The sequence below is a fragment of the Prionailurus viverrinus genome, chromosome A2, assembly GCF_022837055.1.
Source record: "Prionailurus viverrinus isolate Anna chromosome A2, UM_Priviv_1.0, whole genome shotgun sequence".
Taxonomy (NCBI): Eukaryota; Metazoa; Chordata; class Mammalia; order Carnivora; family Felidae; genus Prionailurus; species Prionailurus viverrinus.
The window spans coordinates 74,250-94,076 of record NC_062562.1 but is presented as its reverse complement, the minus strand read 5'-3'; the positions used below and the strand labels follow the sequence as shown (position 1 = coordinate 94,076).

Here is a 19,827-nt window from a genome sequence, read left to right as displayed (position 1 = left end):
GTCCGACTTCAGCTCAGGTCACGATCTCGCGGTCCGTGAGTTCGAGCCCCGCGTCGGGCTCTGTGCTGACGGCTCCGAGCCTGGAGCCCGTTTCGGATTCTGTGTCTCCCTCTCTCTCTCTCTGCTCCTCCCCCGTTCATGCTCTGTCTCTCTCTATCTCAAAAATAAATAAACGTTAAAAAAAATTTAAAGTGTGTACAGTTCAGTGATTTTTAGTACATTCGCAGAGCTGTGCATCCGTGACCATAATGTATTTCAGAACATTTTCATCTCTCCGAAAAGACTGCATCAGCAGTCACCCTCCACACCAGACCCCTGGCACCCACCAATTCCCCTGACTCTACGGATTTGCTCCTTCTGGACATTTCGTGTGAGTGGGACACACAGCATCTGTCCCTTTGTGTCTCCTTTCACTGAGTGCGATGTTCTCAGGGCTCACCCCCTCTGTGTGCCAGCATGCCACTCCATTTTACAGCTGCATACTATTCCAACGCGCTGGACCACATTCCGTTCATCAAAGGGTGAACATTTGGGCTGCGTCCACTTCTTGGCCATTGCAAGTAGTGCTTCTGGGAACACGTGTGCACAAGTTTGTGTGCGGACATGTGCTTTCATTCGCTGGATCAGATGGCAACTCCGTGTTTAACCCTCGGAGGAGCGGCCGGCCTGTTTTCCGCAGCGGCTACACTGTTTCGTGCCTCCACCTGTCTGTGTGCGAGTGTTCTGACGTGTCCATACCCTCACCAGCACTTGTTACGGCCTGTCTTTTTTTTTTGTTTTTTTAACGTTTATTTATTTTTGAGACAGAGACAGAGCATGAACGGGGGAGGGTCAGAGAGAGAGGGAGACACAGAATCCGAAGCAGGCTCCAGGCTCTGAGCCGTCAGCACAGATCCCGATGCAGGGCTTGAACTCACGAACCGCGAGATCATGACCTGAGCCGAAGTCGGACGCCCAACCGACTGAGCCACCCAGGCACCCCGATGGCCTGTCTTTTTTGAAGGTAGCTGTCCTAGCAGGTGTGAAGAATCATCTCAGTATGCTTTGGGTTTGCATTTCCCTGATGACTCAAGATGTGGAGGTGACAATGATTATTGAACACCTACTATGCACCAGCTCCTTTCCTGGGCTCTAGACACAGGGCTCTGGAAAACAGACTTGATCCTTGCCCAGCAGAGCTCCTGAGCAATGGAAGGGGACAGATGACAGTCAAGGAGGACAAAAGAAGGGAGAGGTCGTGCCGTTGGGGTGAGTATTCTGCGGAGGGCTGGAGGCAGGTGTGGCCTTCACAGGGACTGAAAGGCTAAGGTACATGAAGTGGTCAGGGAAGACATCTCTATGGAGGTGACACCTTCCCAGAGCCCCAAACAATGCAATGTTTTCTGTGGGAGAGCATTCCATGCATGGGGAACAGCCAGTGCAAAGGTCCTGAGGCGGAGCCTGGCTCAGCATAGTCAAAGCAGGGACAAGATCCTGCAGGTTGGAGTTTGGTGAACTCAGAGGTTCACTGAGGAGAAGCCAAGAGAGCCAGAGAGTGCCGGCACTTTGCAAAACCCTTCGGCAGTTTCCGTTAAAGCTGTATTCATGCATATTCTCTGACCACACAAATCAACTCCTGGATAGATAAGCACCTGTTATGGACCTAACTGCGCCCCACCCCCCATTTATACCTTGAACCTGCCAAGAGCTCAGAATGTGACTGTTTAAACATGGAATCTTTAAAGAGGTGATTACATTAAAACGAGGTCACAAGGGCGGCCCTGATCCAGTGTGACCGGTGTTCTCATAACAAGAGGAGACGGGGACACAGAGGCACACAGAGGGACGACCCTGGTGGGGACACTGGGAGAAGACAGCATCCATACACCGAGGAGAGCGACCTCAGGAGAAAACGGCAGACACCCTGATCTCAGACCCCCCAGCTCTAGGAGACAGGGGGTGTGACCAGCTCCCCCACCCGTGTTATAGACACGTCCGCACCAGAGAGTTGTTTCACTCCCTAAAATTGCCCTGTGCCCCACCCGTGCCCACCCTCCCCAGGCCCCGGCAACCCCACCCCTTCGTGCTGCCTGCCTAGCTCGGCCTGTGCGTGTGTACTTTGACTAAGCTATGCAGGTGAGATACATGCACGCTACTTTCTAAGGCATATCTTCATTGTCTAAATGTTATTTCCAGGTGTGTCTACGAGGATGTTTCTGGATGAGATTATGACGCGTGTTGGTGGCCTCAGCAGAGCAGAGGCACCACCCCCTCCTGAGTGGGCATCCTCCAGTCGGTCACGGACCTGAACTCGAAAGAATGTGAAGGGAGGGAGAATTTGTGTCTTCTGCCTGGGCACTGGGGCTGAGCCCCGGCCTGGGACCCACACCACCAGCCCCTCCCGGGTCCCCAGCCTGTGGATGACAGATCATGGGACTTCCAGCCTCCATAACTGCACGGTCCAATTCCTCATAGTAAGTCCCTGTCCGTAGAGCCGTTCTCATGTTTTTTTTTTTTTTTTTTTTGAGAGAGAGAGAATGTGAACAAGAACGGGGGAGGGGCAGAGAGAGAGGGAGACACAGAATCTGAAACAGGCTCCAGACTCTGAGCTGTCAGGACAGAGCCCGACGCGGCTCAAACCCACGAGCCATGAGACCATGACCTGAGCTGAAGTTGGACGTTTAACCAACTGAGCCACCCAGGCGCCCGCTGCATTCTCATATTCTTATATGTCCTGTGGTTCTGTTTCTCTGGAGAACCCTGACTAATACAAGCTCCCAGGGGCTCCTCCCAGCACCTCCTTCTCTGCTTCCAAGCCCTACTCCTGCAGTGGGACAGACAGGAGGGACAGAGGACAGGAGGGGCGGCAGGAGGGACAGGAGGCCCAGGAGGGACAGGAGGCATGGGTGGGGCAGGGGTGAGGAGTCTGGCCAACTTGAGAGAAGGAGAGGGCTGGATTTCCGGGAGAGGCTTCCTGGGAAGTCCCTGGCCTCCCGGTGCCCCCTCCTGTGTAGCCCCCCCTCCCCACCCCACCCCTAGGCAGCTGGGTGAGTGGTGCTATTTTAAGTCACCCCCCACTTCCTTCCTCACCCCTGTCAGGAGCCCACTTCCTGACTGAGTCTCGCTCGTTCTGTCCTCTCAGGGTCGGGTAAAGACAGACTTGCAAGTTGGGGTGTTTCTAGGGCCCCAGACCCGGAATTTGGGCTTCCCTGTCCATTCCACAAATTTGCAGCGGCCACGTAATTTGCAGATCGCAGTCCAAAATGAAAATTTTGAAAATTTCAAAATGCAATTTTTTTGCTCAAAAATCAGTAGGGATTTCAAGACAGCAGCCACAGAGCAATAAACCACGAGTGGGACCCTTCGGAGCCTGAGGCTCTGGGCGACTGCACAGGTCCCAGCCCCCCGAAGCTGGTGCCGCCCTGAACATCTGGGGCTCTCCCCACACCTCGTGGCTCCATAAACTTGTATTTATCTACTTTATTGTGGTTAAATACACATAACATCAAATTCACCATCTGAACCCTTTCCAAGCACACAGCTCAGCAGCATCAGGTGCACTCACACTGTGGTGCAGCCGCCCCCACCATCCATCTCCAGAACTTTCCATCTCCCCAGACCGAGACCCTGTCCCCATGAAGCACGGACTCCCCGCCCCCTGCCCCACCCCTGGCTCCCACCATCCGCTTTCTGTCTCTGTGGACGGGACTCCTCTGGGGACCCCCTGTGCGTGGGGTCACGCGGGACGTGTCCTTCTCTGTCTGGCTCCTGTCACTGCACACAGTGTCCTCCGGGTCCCTCCACGTGGTGGCAGGTGGCAGGACGTCCTAACTTTTGTGGCAGGTGTGTTCCCCAGTTCAAGTCCCTGCTCTCACTCTTGGGCAGATGCCAAGAAGTCTAAACATTAATTTAAAAAAAAATTGTAATGTTTATTCATTTTTGAGAGAGACAGAGAGAGTGTGAGCAGGGGAGGGGCAGAGAGAAGTAGCCTCCAAGGGCAGCCTCCAGGCCCCGAGCAAGCTGTCAGCGCAGAGCCTGACACGGGACTTGAACTCACAAACCGCGAGATCGTGACCTGAGCTGAAGTCAGACACTTAACCAACTGAGCCACCCGGGGGCCCCAACATTAATTTTTAAAAAATTTTTTTAATGTTTATTTATTTTTGAGAGAGACAGAGACAGAATGTGAGTGGGTTAGGGGCAGAGGGAGAGGGAGACACAGAATCGGAAGCAGGCCCCAGGCTCCGAGCTGTCAGCACAGAGCCCGACGCGGGGCTCGAACTCGCGAGCTGTGAGATCATGACCTGAGCCGCAGTCGGGTGCTCAACCGACTGAGCCACCCAGGCGCCCCCCCAACTCTAATTTTTTTAACGGCCAGTCTTCTTTAAGCCATTTCATTTTATTTCAGCCTCCGCCTGATCATAACAGTCAAACCTATCCTCTGCCAAGCAAGACCCAAACAAACTCAAAAGCCACACCAAAGTGCAAAGAACATAAAACGGCCACCAGAAATCTCATCTCCCTGCACTGCTGGCCGTTCTCATGGCGGCGTGTTTTTCTCAGAGGGGGACCTGTGGGTTCTTCATTTCCCGGACCTTCGACCTTCTCCCTGGAATCCTCTGCCTCCAGGGATCTTCCCGGCTGGTCCCCGCCCACGAGTGTGAAATGCCACACCAGAAACAACACGCATGTTCATCAGGAGGGGATGGGAGTCCCCAAGCGGTGGACCAGCCTGGGGGTTGCCCGAGAAGGTGGCGGCTGGGCCAAGGCAGAAGTGACCACCCGTGCAGGGTTGGCTGAAGGCTACTATGCGTGTTTAAGAGTTTTTTTTTTTTTTAATTTTTTTTTTCAACGTTTATTTATTTTTGGGACAGAGAGAGACAGAGCATGAACGGGGGAGGGGCAGAGAGAGAGGGAGACACAGAATCGGAAACAGGCTCCAGGCTCCAAGCCATCAGCCCAGAGCCCGACGCGGGGCTCGAACTCACGGACCTCGAGATCGTGACCTGGCTGAAGTCGGACGCTTAACCGACTGCGCCACCCAGGCGCCCCCTGTTTTTTTAAATTTTGAAATCAAGAGTAGACCACGATTTTTTTTATTCTGTCGCCTGCTACGTTTTGAGGATGTTGTTATGTGCTTCACCGTTGTAACTAATGCAGGGATGGACAGCTATGGGCAGAATTAGCCGCCCTCTTTCTGTGTTATTTGCTTAGATCCTGAGAAGGAGAATTCTTTTCCTCCCCTCCCACCCTCCCTTCTCTCCTTCCATCAGCATTTATTGAGCACTTACTGAATGTTAAAGCCTGACTCAGGCACTGGAAATACAACCAGGAACAAAACAGACACAGATACCTTTCCTCTTGGAGCTCACTGGCTAGGTCGATGCTTCTTGAACTTTCTGGGCGATGGACACATTCTCTATCTGTATCATCTGGGAGCTACCAGCTGCCCTGTGGCTCTTGAACACTTGAAATGGGTCCTTGCAACTGAAGAACTGAATTTTAAATTTTATTTACTTTTTTAGTGTTTATTTTTTATTTTTGAGAGACAGAGAAAGAGAGTGTGTGCACTCAGGCACGTGAGCAGGGGAGGGGCAGAGAGAGAGGGAGACAGAGAATCCCAAGCAGACTGCCAGAGCCCAATGCAGGGCTCGATCCCAGGAACCACAAGATCATGACCTGAGCCAAAATCAAGAGTCAGAGGCTTAACCAACTGAGCCACCCAGGCAGCCCAAATTTTATTTACTTCTAATCAATTCATTAAAACTTTTTTTTTTTTAACGCTTATTCATCTTTGAGAGACAGAGAGAGACAGAGCATGAGCGGGAAAGGGGCAGAGAGAGGGAGACACAGAATCAGAAGCAGGCTCCAGGCTCCGAGCTGTCAGCACAGAGCCCGACACGGGCTCGAACTCACAGACCGTGAGATCATGACCTGAGCTGAAGTCCGAGGCTCAACCGACTGAGCCACCCAGGCACCCCTACTTTTAATCAATTCATTTAAATTTAAATAGCCACATGGGGCTAATACGGTCCTTATTGGATGGCACTTGGTTGGAATTCAGGGCTCCAGGGTGGGAGCATTTTTAAGACCATTGACTCCTGTGACCCAGGCTGTGTCTCAGGTCAGTAGAGGAGAAGTCCAGGGTCAAGACCGCTTGAGATCTATGCTGGGTACCGCTCAGATGCTCACAAAAGCTGTCGGATTATCCTCATCCCAAGTGTCATGCATCCACACATTTGTCAGACATCATGGGGGACAGTTGGGGACATGGTGAACGAGAGCCTGGGTCGCTGCCCTAAGGAGCTCATGGCATGTGGGGAAGACGGGATAATCAAGGAAACAACCCCCCAGAATGACCAGAGATCGGGGTGCCTGGGTGGCTCAGTCAGTTGTGGGTCCGGCTCAGGTCATGAGCCCACTGTTCGTGGGATTGAGCCTCACATTGGGCTCTGTGCTGACAGTACAAAGCCTGCTTGGGATTCTCTCTCTCTGACTCTCTCTCTTTCTCTCTTAAAATAAATAAATGTAAATAAAAGATCACAAATGGTAAGTTCTATGATGGAAATAAATGAGGCCACGGGATGGCGGTGCATGTGGTAAGGACTCTGGCTGGGGGTGGTCAGGGTGGGCTCTCTGAGGAGGTGATGTGTGAGCGAGGCCTGAGGCCTGAAATGAGAAGATGTTGGCCGCGGGGCTATCTGGGGACAGGGCACCGCAAGCAGTAGGTGCTGCTGGTGCAAAGGCCCTGAGGCAGGAACAAACTTGGGAAGGCCAGCATGGCTGGGGCTGAAGGGGTAGGAAAAAATGGGCTGGCGTCTGGACCACCCAGGACCCTTGGGAAGGGAGGAAAATGGAGGTGACTGTCCTGAAACATTGGGAGGTTTACAGCAGTGCTTGTGTCTTTGCAGAGTTTGCTCTGGTCAGTTGGGGAAGCTCACCGAGCTCAGCAGATCTCATCTGGGTGGGAATGGAGCCTCATCCCCACCTCCTGGGCCCTCCCCCCTTTTCACTGGTAACCGCCAGCATTCCCCTTGAGGCATATTGGTGCAGCCCACAGGGAGAGGGGCAGGAGAGGCAGGAGGGCTGGAGAAGGAGGCTGTGGACAAGCCTCTTCCTGCTCGGAGAAGTCACGAGGACATCAAGGAACCTGGCATAGTTGTGACCTTTGGAGTTCAGAGGAACTTGAGCTTGACGGAGGCAGCTGGGCAGGGGCACTGTGGGGCCCCTCTGGACAGCCCCCTGACACACAGCTGGGGAAGGTGGCCAGAGGAAATCACAGGAAGCCACCCTGGGCAGCCTGGACCCCCGAGCCCAGGTCCTCTTCTGGCCCCTGTCCGGAGATCTGGGGCCCTGGGGGAGGGCTGGCTGGGAAGCCCAGAGCTGCAGGCTTATCTCTGTAAACAAAACTGAAGATTAGAGTCCCTGGGGAGAAGAGGGAGCTGGGGCTTGCGGTGGGAGCATTTTTGAGCTGGAAGAGCCCTGCATGCAGGCAGAGGGGGCAGAGTGGAGGCCTGGAAGGGCAGGGCTGTCCAGCTAATTCACAATCCTGCCTCCAGGCTGGGCTCTGTTGGCTTCTGCAGACTCTGCCTCTGTCCCTGTCACCTCTTCTGAAGGCTGGGCCTGATCACCCTCTCAACAGAGGCTCATCAGTAAACTTCCGCCACGTTCCCCATTTGGCTCCCAACTCTCATCCTTATTCAGCTTCTGTTCCTTCCTTGTTTAATGTTCTGCTCCCTCCCTGCAGCGGGAGCTGAGACTGGACTAGGGCCGGGGCAGGAAGCACTCCCTGAAGGCACAAAGTTTAAGGGACACAAAGAAAAAGCTCAGCTAAGAAGACTCAAAGCTTGTGCATTTCTTTCTTTAGAGTAGGCTTGATGCGCAACGTGGGGCTTGAACTCAAGACCCTGAGATTGAGAGTCAAATACCCCGCTCACTGAGGCAGCCAGGCACCCCAAGGTTCATAGTATTTTTAAAAAAATTTTAAACATTTATTTATTTTTGGACAGAAAGGGAGAGAGTGTGAGCGGGGAAGGGCAGGGAGGGAGGGAGACACAGAATCCGAAGCAGGTTCCAGGCTCTGAGCTGTCAGCACTGAGCCTGACACGGGGCTCAAAGAACCCACAAACCGTGAGATCATGACCTGAACTGAAGTCAGATGCTTAACTGACTGCCACCCACATAGTATTTTAATCCAATATTTTAAAAGCTGAAACTAGGGGCACCTGGGTGGCTCAGTCGGTTGAGCGAACGACTTGGGCTCGGGTCACGATCTCACGGTTCGTGGGTTCAGGCCCCTAGTCGGGCTCCGTGCTGACAGTGCAGAGCCTGCTTGGGATTCTCTCTCTCTCTGTGTGTCCCTCCCCTGCTTGTGCTCACTCTCTCTCTCTTTCAAAATAAATAAATACACTTAAAACAGTATAAAAATAAAAAAATAAAAAGCTGAAACGAATGCAAAATAATCCACGATGGACAAAATATTAAGATTTTTAAAAAGGTAGGACCAGACCCTGCACTAGCATGACCTTGCCTCGCCGTCCTCACCCTGTCAGGGCCCTGGCTCTAGTAAAATTTTATTTTTTGATAGTCCATTACTATTTTTATCTTGATTACAGAGTTTTCTGGCGCCTCTGTAAATTTCGTTCCGAAGCGAGTGCCTCACTCGCCTCACTCTACTCCTGGCCCCGGAATGAGTGAAAGAACGAATGAATGGCCGTGTCTCTGCGGAAAACCTGGGCTGCAACCCTTAACTCCGCCCCGCGCGCCCTGCCACGCCCGCCTACGGCAGCCGAACCCGCCCACCCCACCATGCCCCGCCCCACCAGCGAGCCAGGCCCGCCCCCAAGCCCACATCCACCAACCATAACTAGGCCCCGCCTACTCCACGCTCGCCCCCGCCTCCAAGCCCGCCCCCCGGTCCCCCGACGCCTGCAGCGCCAGCGCCTGTCCGCAGCCCCTCGGCCCCCGCGCGTACCTTGCGTCACTTCCGGGGCGGTGGCGGGATCGAGGCTCATTTCCGCCTGTGGGGGTGCGGCGGCGGCGGCGGCGCAGGAGGCCGGGCCGGGGTGCCGAGGGACCGACGGACGCACGGGCGGCGGCCGGGAGCCATGGAGCGCGGCCCCGGGGCCGGGGGGCGCGGGCCGCGGCGGTGAGTGCCGAACAGGGGCGAGCGCGGCGGCGCGGGGGAGACCTCGGTGCCGCCCGCGGCCGTTTGGGGAGCTGGGCCTGCCCGCGAGGCCGGGACAGCCGGGTGGGACGCCCCCGAGACCCCTCACTGCTGGGGAGGCCGCGGTGCCGGCTGTAGGACCCGCCGACCGGGGACCGGGACCGCGGGCCAACGTGGCGACCCCGGCAGAGCCCTGTCCCCCGGTCCTTTGAGGTCTCGGATGTGGGGTGAGCGCCCACCCCTCTGGTGACGCGGCCCCCGCCTCCGGGCCGGGGCCGTCCGAGTCGCGGACTCTACCTAGTTTCCCGCCCCAGCCCGACACCCGGGCCCGCCGCAGCATCCCTTAGCGGAGTCCTCCTTCCTAAACGTCTCCCGGACGCCTGTACCCCTTCGCGGGCGTCCTCTGGCCGCCTGGGACACCGGGGTAGGCTTCCCGGTCTTCGCTCCAGTTTGATCTCCAGGTTGCAGCCTGGGGACGTACCGCAGCCCCTAACCCGTGGTGCCCGTCCATGCTCCGCCCAGGACTCCAGGGCTCCCCGTTTCCTCCAGGATGAAGTCCAAACTCTGCAGCAGGGCTCACGGGCGCGGCCTGACCCAGCCTGACCCAGCCCTGGCTCCCTCTGGGACCCCTCTGCTCACCTCTTCCTCCCAGCGTCCGCTCGACAGGGAGATCTGCAGTTCCTGGAACTCGCCGTCACTTCTGGGGTTTTGCAGTGCGCTGTTCCTTGCCACTCGGTCACTTTCTGTGCACCTCTCAGACTGCACCTTACTCCAGGCAGCTTTCCCACCCTGACTGGCTGGGTGAGGTGCCGCCAGGCCGAGCGTATTTAGGTCATCCTCGAGTATCGCGGTTGTTTGTTTCCTCGTTGGTGCTCAGAACACCAGCAGCCCTTACGGGGCCTGGCGGCAGAGTGCCCAGTCCGCGCTCGTGGACCGAATTGCCCCGCTCCCAGGGCATGCCTAGGGACACTCATAAATGTCGCACGGGAGGCCCCAGGGGTTCATGGCCTAAGAAAAGACTGTCCTCCTTCCCTGTCAAAGCCGGCAGACTGTAGCTTCCCTCTTTTCTCTTTACCTCTTGTCACTTGCTCTCTTGTTCAGCCAGGGTTCACTGGATAAGAACAGATAGCTGTCCTGCCCTCGTGGGGTTTCTCTTTGATTGCTGTCGGGGGTGGTCAGACAGGTAAATACAAGCTGTGGCAGGTGCTGTGGGGACAGACTGGAACCAGGAGAGCTTGTGGCATCTCCCCATGGTTTGGAAGGCCTCTCCAGGGGCGCTAGAAGGTTGATCTGAAGGGTGGGCAGGACAGGGGGCAAGGGCTGGCCAGTGGAGATCGGGGGAGGGGGTCCCTGGCTGGGCAACTGCCTGGGCTCTGGCTTGTCTGGGGAGATCGAAGGGGAGTGAGGCCGCAGAGGTGGGCCCTGGCAGGCTGTGGCAAGGCTTCAGTTTCCACCTGGAAGTGGCAGGAGGCCAGAGGGCGTCCAGAGAAAAGGTGTGCTTTCTTATCTCAGGTTTGTGCCGGGAGAGGGATTCTGTGGCTGCTGGGGGAGAGTGCGGGCGGGCAATGAACAGGACCGCACAGCCGTCCAGGTGCAAGGTGGTGGCTGCGTGGACCGGGCGTTGGTTGGATGGAGACCCATCAGGCCCCGGCAGAGGGGGAGCGAAGGATGCCATGCTGTGTCTCTGGCTTGGGCAGTGGGGCTTCTCCACCTTGGTGTGCCCCTTCATTTCCCGGGTTGCGGGGGGCTCCTGCCTGCCCACGGACTCTCAGCCAGGCCTTCTCTCAAAAGCAGTCTTTGCTGTGCTGCCCCAACTCCAGACCCTCTAAGCTTCCCCAGCACCAGGGCAGTGTTGCTGTTTGGCCCTGGATCTGAGAAGACATTGAAGCCGCCTGGGCTTGGTTGACCGGTTGACACTTGGGGACGGATAACTCCCTTGGGGTAATGGGGGAGGACATCCTGTGCTCTGGAGAGCATCCATCAGCATCTCTGGCCCCCACCCACTCAGGAATGGGAACACCCTTCCCCACTTGTCACAACCCAAAGTGTCCCCAGGAGTTGGCAGGTGTCCTGGGGACAAACTCTTACCTGGGAACAGGTACGATAGACTCTCCTCCAAAGGATGCTTGCACGTAAAGTGTGCGTCCCGCCTGCGAGTTCAGGGACCCTGGAAGCTGCCTGGTGTCCCCTCCTGGTATCCCCACCTGGGCCCTCCCACTCCCTCCTGTGTGCCCAGACTCTGGGCAAACTCAGGCTGTGGCTGTGGCTCTCTCCTGACCTTGGCACCAGATCACAGGCCCAGAGGGAGCACGTGTGTCTCTGGGCCTCAGCCTGCTCTGGTCCGCTCTGAATCTGTGTGTCCCCGGCCCGGTGGTTTTCAAATGCCACGGCCCCAAAACTGCGTGTGCCAAGGTGCTGTGCTGCTGAAAGTGAGTTGTGAGCGTTCCAGTCTGTAAGGAAAAGCCTAGTAAATGGTTATTTTCTCAAGGCTTTGTATTTCTTAGTCTCTGTTGGCAACTCCCCGTGGGACTGTTAGTGATTTGGCTGTAGTCTGTGACTTACTGTGCCGCCTCTGAGCCACGCCCCCCCGTCCACCACCTACTTCTCGCTAAGTCCCCGTGGGAGGCAGTGTTGTCTTCCCCAGTAGGTGAGGAAACTGAGGCCCAGGGAAGGAAGGAGCCTTGCCCAAGGTCACAGAGCCCTCCGTTGAGCTGGAGAAGGAAGCCATTCGGGCTCCAGTGCCCCCCTCCCCCGCAGCCTGGCCCCAGCACAGGGCCCAGCCATTGTCTGAGCTCAGTAGGCCTTCCCAGCCTCTAGATGTATCCTGCTTTTGTTACCAGAGCCTTTGTTTCTTGTATTTCCTCTGCCTGGGCTCCACTGTCTCTGGACGTTGCAGTCCTGCCCCTCGAGGCCCGGCCCCTGTGAGCATGCTCTTGGGTCCGAGTCCCTTCAGTTGGCAGTCTGTCCTTGCCTTGGCTGCGGTGTGTCACCTGGGGTTGGTGGCAGATGAATCCTTGAAGGATGGCCTGGAGATGGGCTGGGGGGGTGGGGGAGTCTGGGCCGGCTGTGTGAACAGAGGCGTAGGGAGAGCACCGGGGTCTCTCTGCGCCCAGAGCAGGGGCTGTGTGGGGGAGAGCTGGTGTGAGCCAGGGGTCTCATTGCCCAGTACAGCCTGCTGGCCGAGGCTGGGCCGACTGGGGGGGCTTACCTGGCAAGAGTTGGTGACTGCATGCTGGGAAAGGGTGCAGCAGGTGGTGGTCCGGTTAGCTTTGGGTCCCACAAAGGGCATATGGGGGGTACGTGGTCCCTGTGGATGACCAGCTGGGCCCCCAGGCCCATGGGGCCGAGAGTGGACCAGTTTGAGTGGGAGAGGGTGGACTGGGCTGCGGGGAAGGCCGAGAGGCTCGGTACAGACAAGATCGGGTCACCATGTCCCAGCGGAACCCCGAGGGAACCCCGTTTCTCGCTTCCTCCCCCCCCCCCCCCCAGGGTTTCCCTCTGCAGGACGTGGAGACGCAAGGCTGCAAGGCTCCCGAGGGCTCGGCTTGGACCACGATGGGGCTGGGCTGCAGCCTCCTAAGGGGGCTCTCGTCTGGGGCAGTGGCTGGGGGCTGCCCTCCGCCCTGCCCACGTCTCAGAGCACCCCCACCCCTCCTCTGCCAAGCGAGGCCCGCCCTGGGGCCCGGCGCCCGCCATGAACGGCCTGTCAGTGAGCGAGCTCTGCTGCCTTTTCTGCTGCCCGCCCTGCCCCGGCCGCATTGCTGCCAAGCTCGCCTTCCTGCCGCCGGAGCCTACCTACTCGCTGGTGCCCGAGCCCGAGCCGGGGCCCGGTGGAGCTGGGGCCGCCCCCTCGGGGACCCTGCGGGCCTCCGCCGGCAGCCCGGGGCGCTGGAAGCTCCACCTGATGGAGCGTGCTGATTTCCAGTACAGCCAGCGCGAGCTGGACACCATCGAGGTCTTCCTGACCAAGAGCAGCCGGGGCAACCGCGTCTCCTGCATGTACGTGCGCTGTGCGCCCGGCGCCAGGTGAGCGTCACGGGAGGACGGCACGGGGTCCGGACAGTGCCCGGAGGGAGGCCCGAGAGGTTCCCGGTGCAGAAGCAGAATGTGTCCCGTCCTCGGGCCCCTGGTGTCCTGCCGGAGGCCGTTCCCCGCGGGCCGGAGCCGGGGCGAAAGCCCGTCAGGCGGCGCAGGTGCCCTGGGGATTCTTGTTGCCAAAGGGGTGGCAAATGGTATCCACCAAGAGCAGGGCCACGTGGGACTGCCTGGGCCCTTACAGCCCCGTCACGGAGGAGTACCCTGGGGCTGGTGTGGGGGGGGGGGGTCCTGGGTGGCCTTGTCGCACCTGCCTGACAAGGAGCCGCCTGCTTCAGGGTCTCCGTGCTCACCTGCCCAGGGAAGGGCTCCTGGGTGCTTGGTGCTCAGTGAGGACTTGGCATCTGCTTCAGGGCCAGGGCACTTGAGGCCTGGCAGGTGGCTCAGGCCAACTCTGCCTCCTCGTTTAGTGTCCTTGAAGCCCGGAGGCATGGCTCTTCCTTGAGTATGACAGCGGGAAAGAGGTGGGGCCCTTCAGGTGTCTCTGCCTTTAGACCGGGCGGGGTCTGAGTCCAGATCTGAGCTCAAAGGGCAAGCTTTTACCTTTTAGCTAGGCTGGGGCCCAGGGGTGCTGGAGGAAGAAGACTGTAGGAGTGCGTTGGCCAGGATCCAGCCTGTCGGGGTGACCTGGGGCAGGTCCTGATGGCCAGCAGCACTGCAGGGCGGAAATGAGTTTTGGGGTCATGTTCTGTAGGAGGGGAAGAGATGGTGTGAACAGGGATTGATCTGGTTCGTTCGTTTGTGGGGGCAAGGGTGGGGGCCAGCTGTCGAGAGGAGCGGCCGCTGTCTCATTCTCTGGAAGGTTCCAGGCAGCGGGCACACGTGCCTGCCATCCTTGGGCTGTCAGAGTCCCTCTAAAAGGAGTGATTCCAGAGGAGAGAGCTGCTGTCCCCAGGCAATAGAGGTGCAGCAGTCGCTGACTTGCTGAGCTGTGGGTCCACCCTGTGCTGAGGCCATGGCCAGCAGTCCCCTTTCACGGAGGGGAAGCCCTCATGGCCAGAGGAGCCAGGCCACTTTGTGGCAGAGGCGGCCTCTCTCCCGCATTAGTGCTCTCGTCCACGGGGCGGCTGGGAGCCTCCCTTGCCCTCTGACCTCCCCCCCCGCCCCGCCCCGACCCCCCAGGTACACGGTTCTCTTCTCGCACGGCAACGCGGTGGACCTGGGCCAGATGAGCAGCTTCTACATCGGCCTGGGCTCGCGCATCAACTGCAACATCTTCTCCTACGACTACTCGGGCTACGGGGTGAGCTCGGGCAAGCCCTCCGAGAAGAACCTGTACGCCGACATCGACGCCGCCTGGCAGGCGCTGCGCACCAGGTGAGCTGTGTGTTGGGCGTAGCGGGTGAGCACTCAGGGCCTCAGGCCGGCCTCCCTGGGGAGGCCCTGGGGGGTGGTCCTCAGGAGAGGGCCATCAGCGGCCACACTGGGCAGCAGGGTGAGGTCTGACGTGTGTCCCCTTGGTGAGGCGACAGGCATGCTGGTGTGCGGGGAGGTGGGGCGGGCAGTCTTCAGATCTGCCCTCCCCTCCCGGGAACCCCTTGTCCGGCAGGGGTATAGATGGGCTGTACCTAGGGGAGTGGGGGCTCTGCCTGCACGGGGTGGATAGAGGACCTGGGCCCAGGAGGTGGGCTGTGTGGGCTCTGAGAAAATACTCAGAGTCCTGGGGCCAGGGAGCATTTGGGGTTCAGGGAGGCGTAGGGCTGCTCTGTCATGGTTCTCAGGGCTGACCCGTGAGGCATGCATGGCCACTGACGATGGCCTCCTCCTCGGGGCAGGGCTCCTCTGGGCCTAGAGGGTTCTGAAGAGTTCCAGAAGGTTCTGTCAGGCAGTTTGGTGTCCGGCACAGCATCCGGGGGCCGGTGGGAGGCTAGCAAGCAGAGGCACATACCTCTGTGCTTGACTGAGGGCCACCAGGGCCTCGGCCAAGCCCCCTTCCCTGGACCCCCCCCCCCCAATCCTGTTTATTTAGATCCCAGACAGCCCCCTTCCTCTCTCACTGAAGCTCATTTGCTTGGTCTCTGAGCCCAGAGATTCCTCTGGAAGGAGGCCACCCTGACTCTGGCCCTCCCAGACACGGGGCCCTGTCCGCTGCCTTCTTGGGGCTGCCCCATCTCAGCCCTGCCTACCCGACCTGCCACTCCCCCTCCCCCCCCCCCATTCCTGCAGGGACCAAAGTCAGCTTGGCCTGGGGAGGTGGGGACCCTGGTTGCCCAAGTGATGCACCAGGCAGTTCCTGCTGCAGGCCCCAGGAGTGGGGTCCCCTGGCACAGCCCTGGCACTGGGGACCAAGCGTGGGCAGCGTGGTGCAGGTACGTGCTGTCCTCGGCTTCCTCAGTCCCTTGTGCTGCTCCTGCTGGCGGTGCTGGTCCTCAGTCCCTTGTGCTGCTCCTGCTGCCGGTGCTGGTCCTCAGTCCCTTGTGCTGCTCCTGCTGCTGGTGCTGGTCCTCGGTCCCTTGTGCTGCTCCTGCTGGCGGTGTTGGTCCTCAGTCCCTTGTGCTGCTCCTGCTGCTGGTGCTGGTCCTCGGTCCCTTGTGCTGTTCCTGCTGCTGGTGCTGGTCCTCAGTCCCTTGTGCTGCTCCTGCTGGCGGTGTTGGTCCTCAGTCCCTTGTGCTGCTCCTGCTGGTGGTGCTGGTCCTCGGTCCCTTGTGCTGTTCCTGCTGGTGGTGTTGGTCCTAAGTCCCTTGTGCTGCTCCTGCTGCTGGTGCTGGTCCTCAGTCCCTTGTGCTGCTCCTGCTGCTGGTGCTGGTCCTCAGTCCCTTGTGCTGCTCCTGCTGGCGGTGTTGGTCCTCAGTCCCTTGTGCTGCTCCTGCTGGTGGTGCTGGTCCTCAGTCCCTTGTGCTGCTCCTGCTGGCGGTACTGGTCCTCAGTCCCTTGTGCTGCTCCTGCTGGTGGTGCTGGTCCTCAGTCCCTTGTGCTGCTCCTGCTGCTGGTGCTGGTCCTCAGTCCCTTGTGCTGCTCCTGCTGGCGGTGTTGGTCCTCAGTCCCTTGTGCTGCTCCTGCTGGTGGTGCTGGTCCTCAGTCCCTTGTGCTGCTCCTGCTGGCGGTACTGGTCCTCAGTCCCTTGTGCTGCTCCTGCTGCTGGTGCTGGTCCTCAGTCCCTTGTGCTGCTTCTGCTGGTGGTGCTGGTCCTCAGTCCCTTGTGCTGCTCCTGCTGGCGGTGTTGGTCCTCAATCCCTTGTGCTGCTCCTGCTGGCTGCTGGTGGCTGGCAGAACCACACTGCACTGTGGTGTGAGGGATCTGAGCTCTGTCCATCCAGCCCATCTGTCCTGCGGCCAGCACTGTCCTCCAGAGACCTGATCCCGCAAAGAGAGAATCAGTAGGAGGGCAGGAAGCTTGGGCCCCACTGGTGACCAGGGGCTGGGGAGGCCTGGGGAAGATTTGCTTCTCCGTCTGCCTCTCGTGTGTCCGAGTGTTAGGGCTGGACCGGCTGGTGCTCAGTGCAGTGGTAGCTTCCGTGTCCGGGGAGCAGGCTGAGGAGGAGCGGCGGGGTGGCAGGCAGAAGGCCACGTGGCATTCCTGAAGCTCAGGGCCAGGCGATTGTTAACCTGGAAGGCCGCCGGGACAGAGACAGGTGTGGATGGCCCCTGGGTGGACAGGGAGGTGGACTCTTGCTGCCTGGGTGGGCTGCACAGGTGAGATGTACCAGAGGGGTGTCCCCTTGGTATGTCGGGGTCCAGGTCTGTGGAGGCCTCGTGCCTGGGGAGGGTGGCTAGTGGGTCCCCAGGCAGATGGGAACGGGCATTTGCAGGCTGTGGAGTTGTCTTGGGGCTGGATCAGCTGTGCTGGGGGTGGAGGGTGAGACTCTTGGGGGTGGTGGCAGGGTGGGGGAAGAGGCTGGGGCCTGGACGTGGGAGCTGGTGCTGAGGAGGCTCGGGACCCGGCCACGCTGTAGGGAAGGTGCCCCGAGAAGGAGGTGGTGCCCACCAGCCTGCAGGAGACACTCTTCTTGCTCTGCCGGTGTTGTGATAAGGTGGACGTGCCGACACCAAGGGGCTGCAACCAAGGGGCTGCAAACGGGCCGATAAGTCAGGGGACACGACTGCCATGATTTCCCGTGGCTAAGGGATGGGCGAGGAATGCCAGGAGGGACCTGTTCCCTATGTGCTACTGGGAACTGGGTGTGTCCCTGGGCAAGTGTGTTTGTGGGGGGGTAGGTGTTGGAGGGTGGAGAGCAGGAGCGGCCTCAGGGCCTGCCCTGCCCCCAGGAGCCCAGGCGTGGCCTTGGGGCCCTCACCAAGGGCACTCGGCATGTGTGGTCCAAATTGGTACTGTTGGTGAGGCAGGGTTAGGGCCACCTGTCTGTACACCTACCCAGGCCCTACTTTCCTACTGAGCAGACTTGTTCATTAATGGGGACAGGGGTGGGGGTAGGGGGCTTGTCACTGGGCCCAACCCTACTGCTTGGAGGCTGTGCAGGAAGGTTGGAGGGGGGACTGCCCCAGGAGGGCAGGTGGTGGGGGGGTGGGGGTGTGCGCGCGCATGCAGCTCACTCGCCCAGGCTGCTGCTGGCCGCGGCTGACCCTGCCCCACTGCCAGGTACGGCATCAGCCCGGACAGCATCGTCCTGTACGGGCAGAGCATCGGCACGGTGCCCACCGTGGACCTGGCCTCTCGCTACGAGTGCGCTGCAGTGGTGCTGCACTCGCCGCTCACCTCAGGCATGCGCGTTGCCTTCCCCGACACCAAGAAGACCTACTGCTTCGATGCGTTCCCCAAGTGAGAGCGGGGAGGGTGGGGGGGCGGGGCGGGAGCCCGGGGGCGGGGCTTCGGCGGGGCGGGCGCTGCTCCCAGACTTGACGCGCCCTGCCCTACAGCATCGAGAAGGTGTCCAAGATCACGTCACCGGTGCTCATCATCCATGGCACGGAGGACGAAGTAATCGACTTCTCCCACGGGCTGGCGCTCTATGAGCGCTGCCCCAAGGCCGTGGAGCCGCTGTGGGTGGAGGGCGCCGGGCACAACGACATCGAGCTCTACAGCCAGTACTTGGAGCGCCTGCGCCGCTTCATCTCCCAGGAGCTGCCCAGCCAGCGCGCCTAGCCTAGCCGGGAGCCGCCTAGCCTAGCCGGGAGCCGCCTAGCCTAGCCGGGAGCCGCACCGGGACTTCAGCAATAAGGCGGCGCCTGGACCTTGCCCCCGCCCCGGCCCAGGGGCTGCATGTGAACCCTCGGGCACCCCGGTCCTCCGAGGCAGCTGGAGGGTTAGGGGGCCGGGACCTGCCCCAGCCCAGGGGCCGTGGACGATGTACAGGCGCGGAGCTACGCTCTCCTTTCCTTTTGGAAGCAAAAAGAAGGAAAAACGTGAACACAAATTAAAGATTTAAAATTTTAGGATTCCTCTCCCTTCCGTGGTTCGTGCGCGCTCTCCCAGGGCCCAGCGAGTTGGAAGAGGGAGCTGGGCTTCGCCCCTAAACTTCCAGGACATTTCGGCACAAATGCAGAGGTCAAGCCACTGCCACTGTGGAAGAGGGGTTGGGCTTTGAGGCCCAGCCGAGGCACCCCTTGAGGCTCCTGGTTGCTTGGGTGGTGATGGAGGGGTAAGGCAGCATTTGAACCCGGGACCCGTGCCTGCCTTCTCCGGTGCGCCTCCTGGGAGGGTGGTGGGCTCCCAGCATACCAGGGGTGGCAACAGTGGGTGTGAGGTCAGCCTGTTCTGGGGCCCCGGTAAGGTCACCCGTTCCCATGTAGTAGAAGAGGATGTTGAGGTCTGGGAGATACAGTGCAACCTCAGGGCTGCCCTAATTGTCCCGCCCATCCTAGGTGTCCCCTATAACCCCCCCCCCCCATTCCCCGTTCCCGGACCCCCACAGAGAGCCCCAGTAGGGGCTCTCCAGGAAACGGGGCTAGGGCTGGGGCCATCCGAGCTATGTCCTCCTGGGGTGTCATTGAATGCAGGGCTGAGCCAGGGTCTCCCTGGACCTCAGCTAGAGGCCCACTCACCACCAGCTCCTGGAGTGCCCTCTGCGCCACCCTAGAGCGGGAAGGCCTGTCATTCCTGGCAGCTCAGCGTGTGTTGCGGCACCAGGCGGTGGCGAGGCCAGGACCCAGAGCTGCTTCCACATTGCCTTAGTCCGGGGCTTCGTGGGTTTCGCGGCCCCTTTAAGGGGGGGGGGGGGGGGGGGAGGTACTTCGGTCCAGGGGCGGGGCGACGCCGAGAGGGGTGTGGCTAGGGCGGAAACGGAAGAGGCGGCTTTCGCGCGCTCGGCGGCGGCGGCGGCGGCGGCGGCGGCCGGATCCCGGAGGAGGTGGCGGCGTCGGTGGTAAGTGGCGGCGGCTCGGACCCCGGCAGCCCGCCCGGCTCCCGCGTCCTCCTGCGGGCCTCGTCTTCCCCACGCGCGGAGCGGGCGTGTCCGGGGCCAGCGGAATGGACGCCGAGCGGGGCCGCGCGCCTGTGGGACTCGGGGCTCGGGGTGCTCAGAGCGCGCAGGCTGCTGCCACCGTGGCGGGGTGACCGGCCGCCGACGGCGCGAGGGGTCCCCCCCACCCCCTTCAGGCTACTCTCGGGGCCCACCCTGCCGGTGGAGCCCAGGCCCGGCCCTCTTGCTGGGAGTCTAGTGTCATTTGTGATAAGAAGGGACGCCTACAAG

The 19,827-nt window shown here is 59.9% G+C and overlaps 1 protein-coding gene across 1 annotated transcript; it reads left to right on the top strand.

Annotated features, from left to right (window-relative positions):
* The first annotated feature begins 8,984 nt into the window (after nucleotides 1-8,984).
* ABHD17A (abhydrolase domain containing 17A, depalmitoylase) lies at nucleotides 8,985-18,571 on the top strand. Its single transcript, XM_047842914.1, has 5 exons — nucleotides 8,985-9,127; nucleotides 12,635-13,171; nucleotides 14,363-14,557; nucleotides 17,778-17,957; nucleotides 18,056-18,571. The coding sequence occupies exons 2-5, from the start codon at nucleotides 12,840-12,842 to the stop codon at nucleotides 18,279-18,281; spliced, it is 933 nt and encodes a 310-aa protein (XP_047698870.1). The 5' UTR covers nucleotides 8,985-9,127; nucleotides 12,635-12,839; the 3' UTR covers nucleotides 18,282-18,571.
* Nucleotides 18,572-19,827: the final 1,256 nt, after the last annotated feature.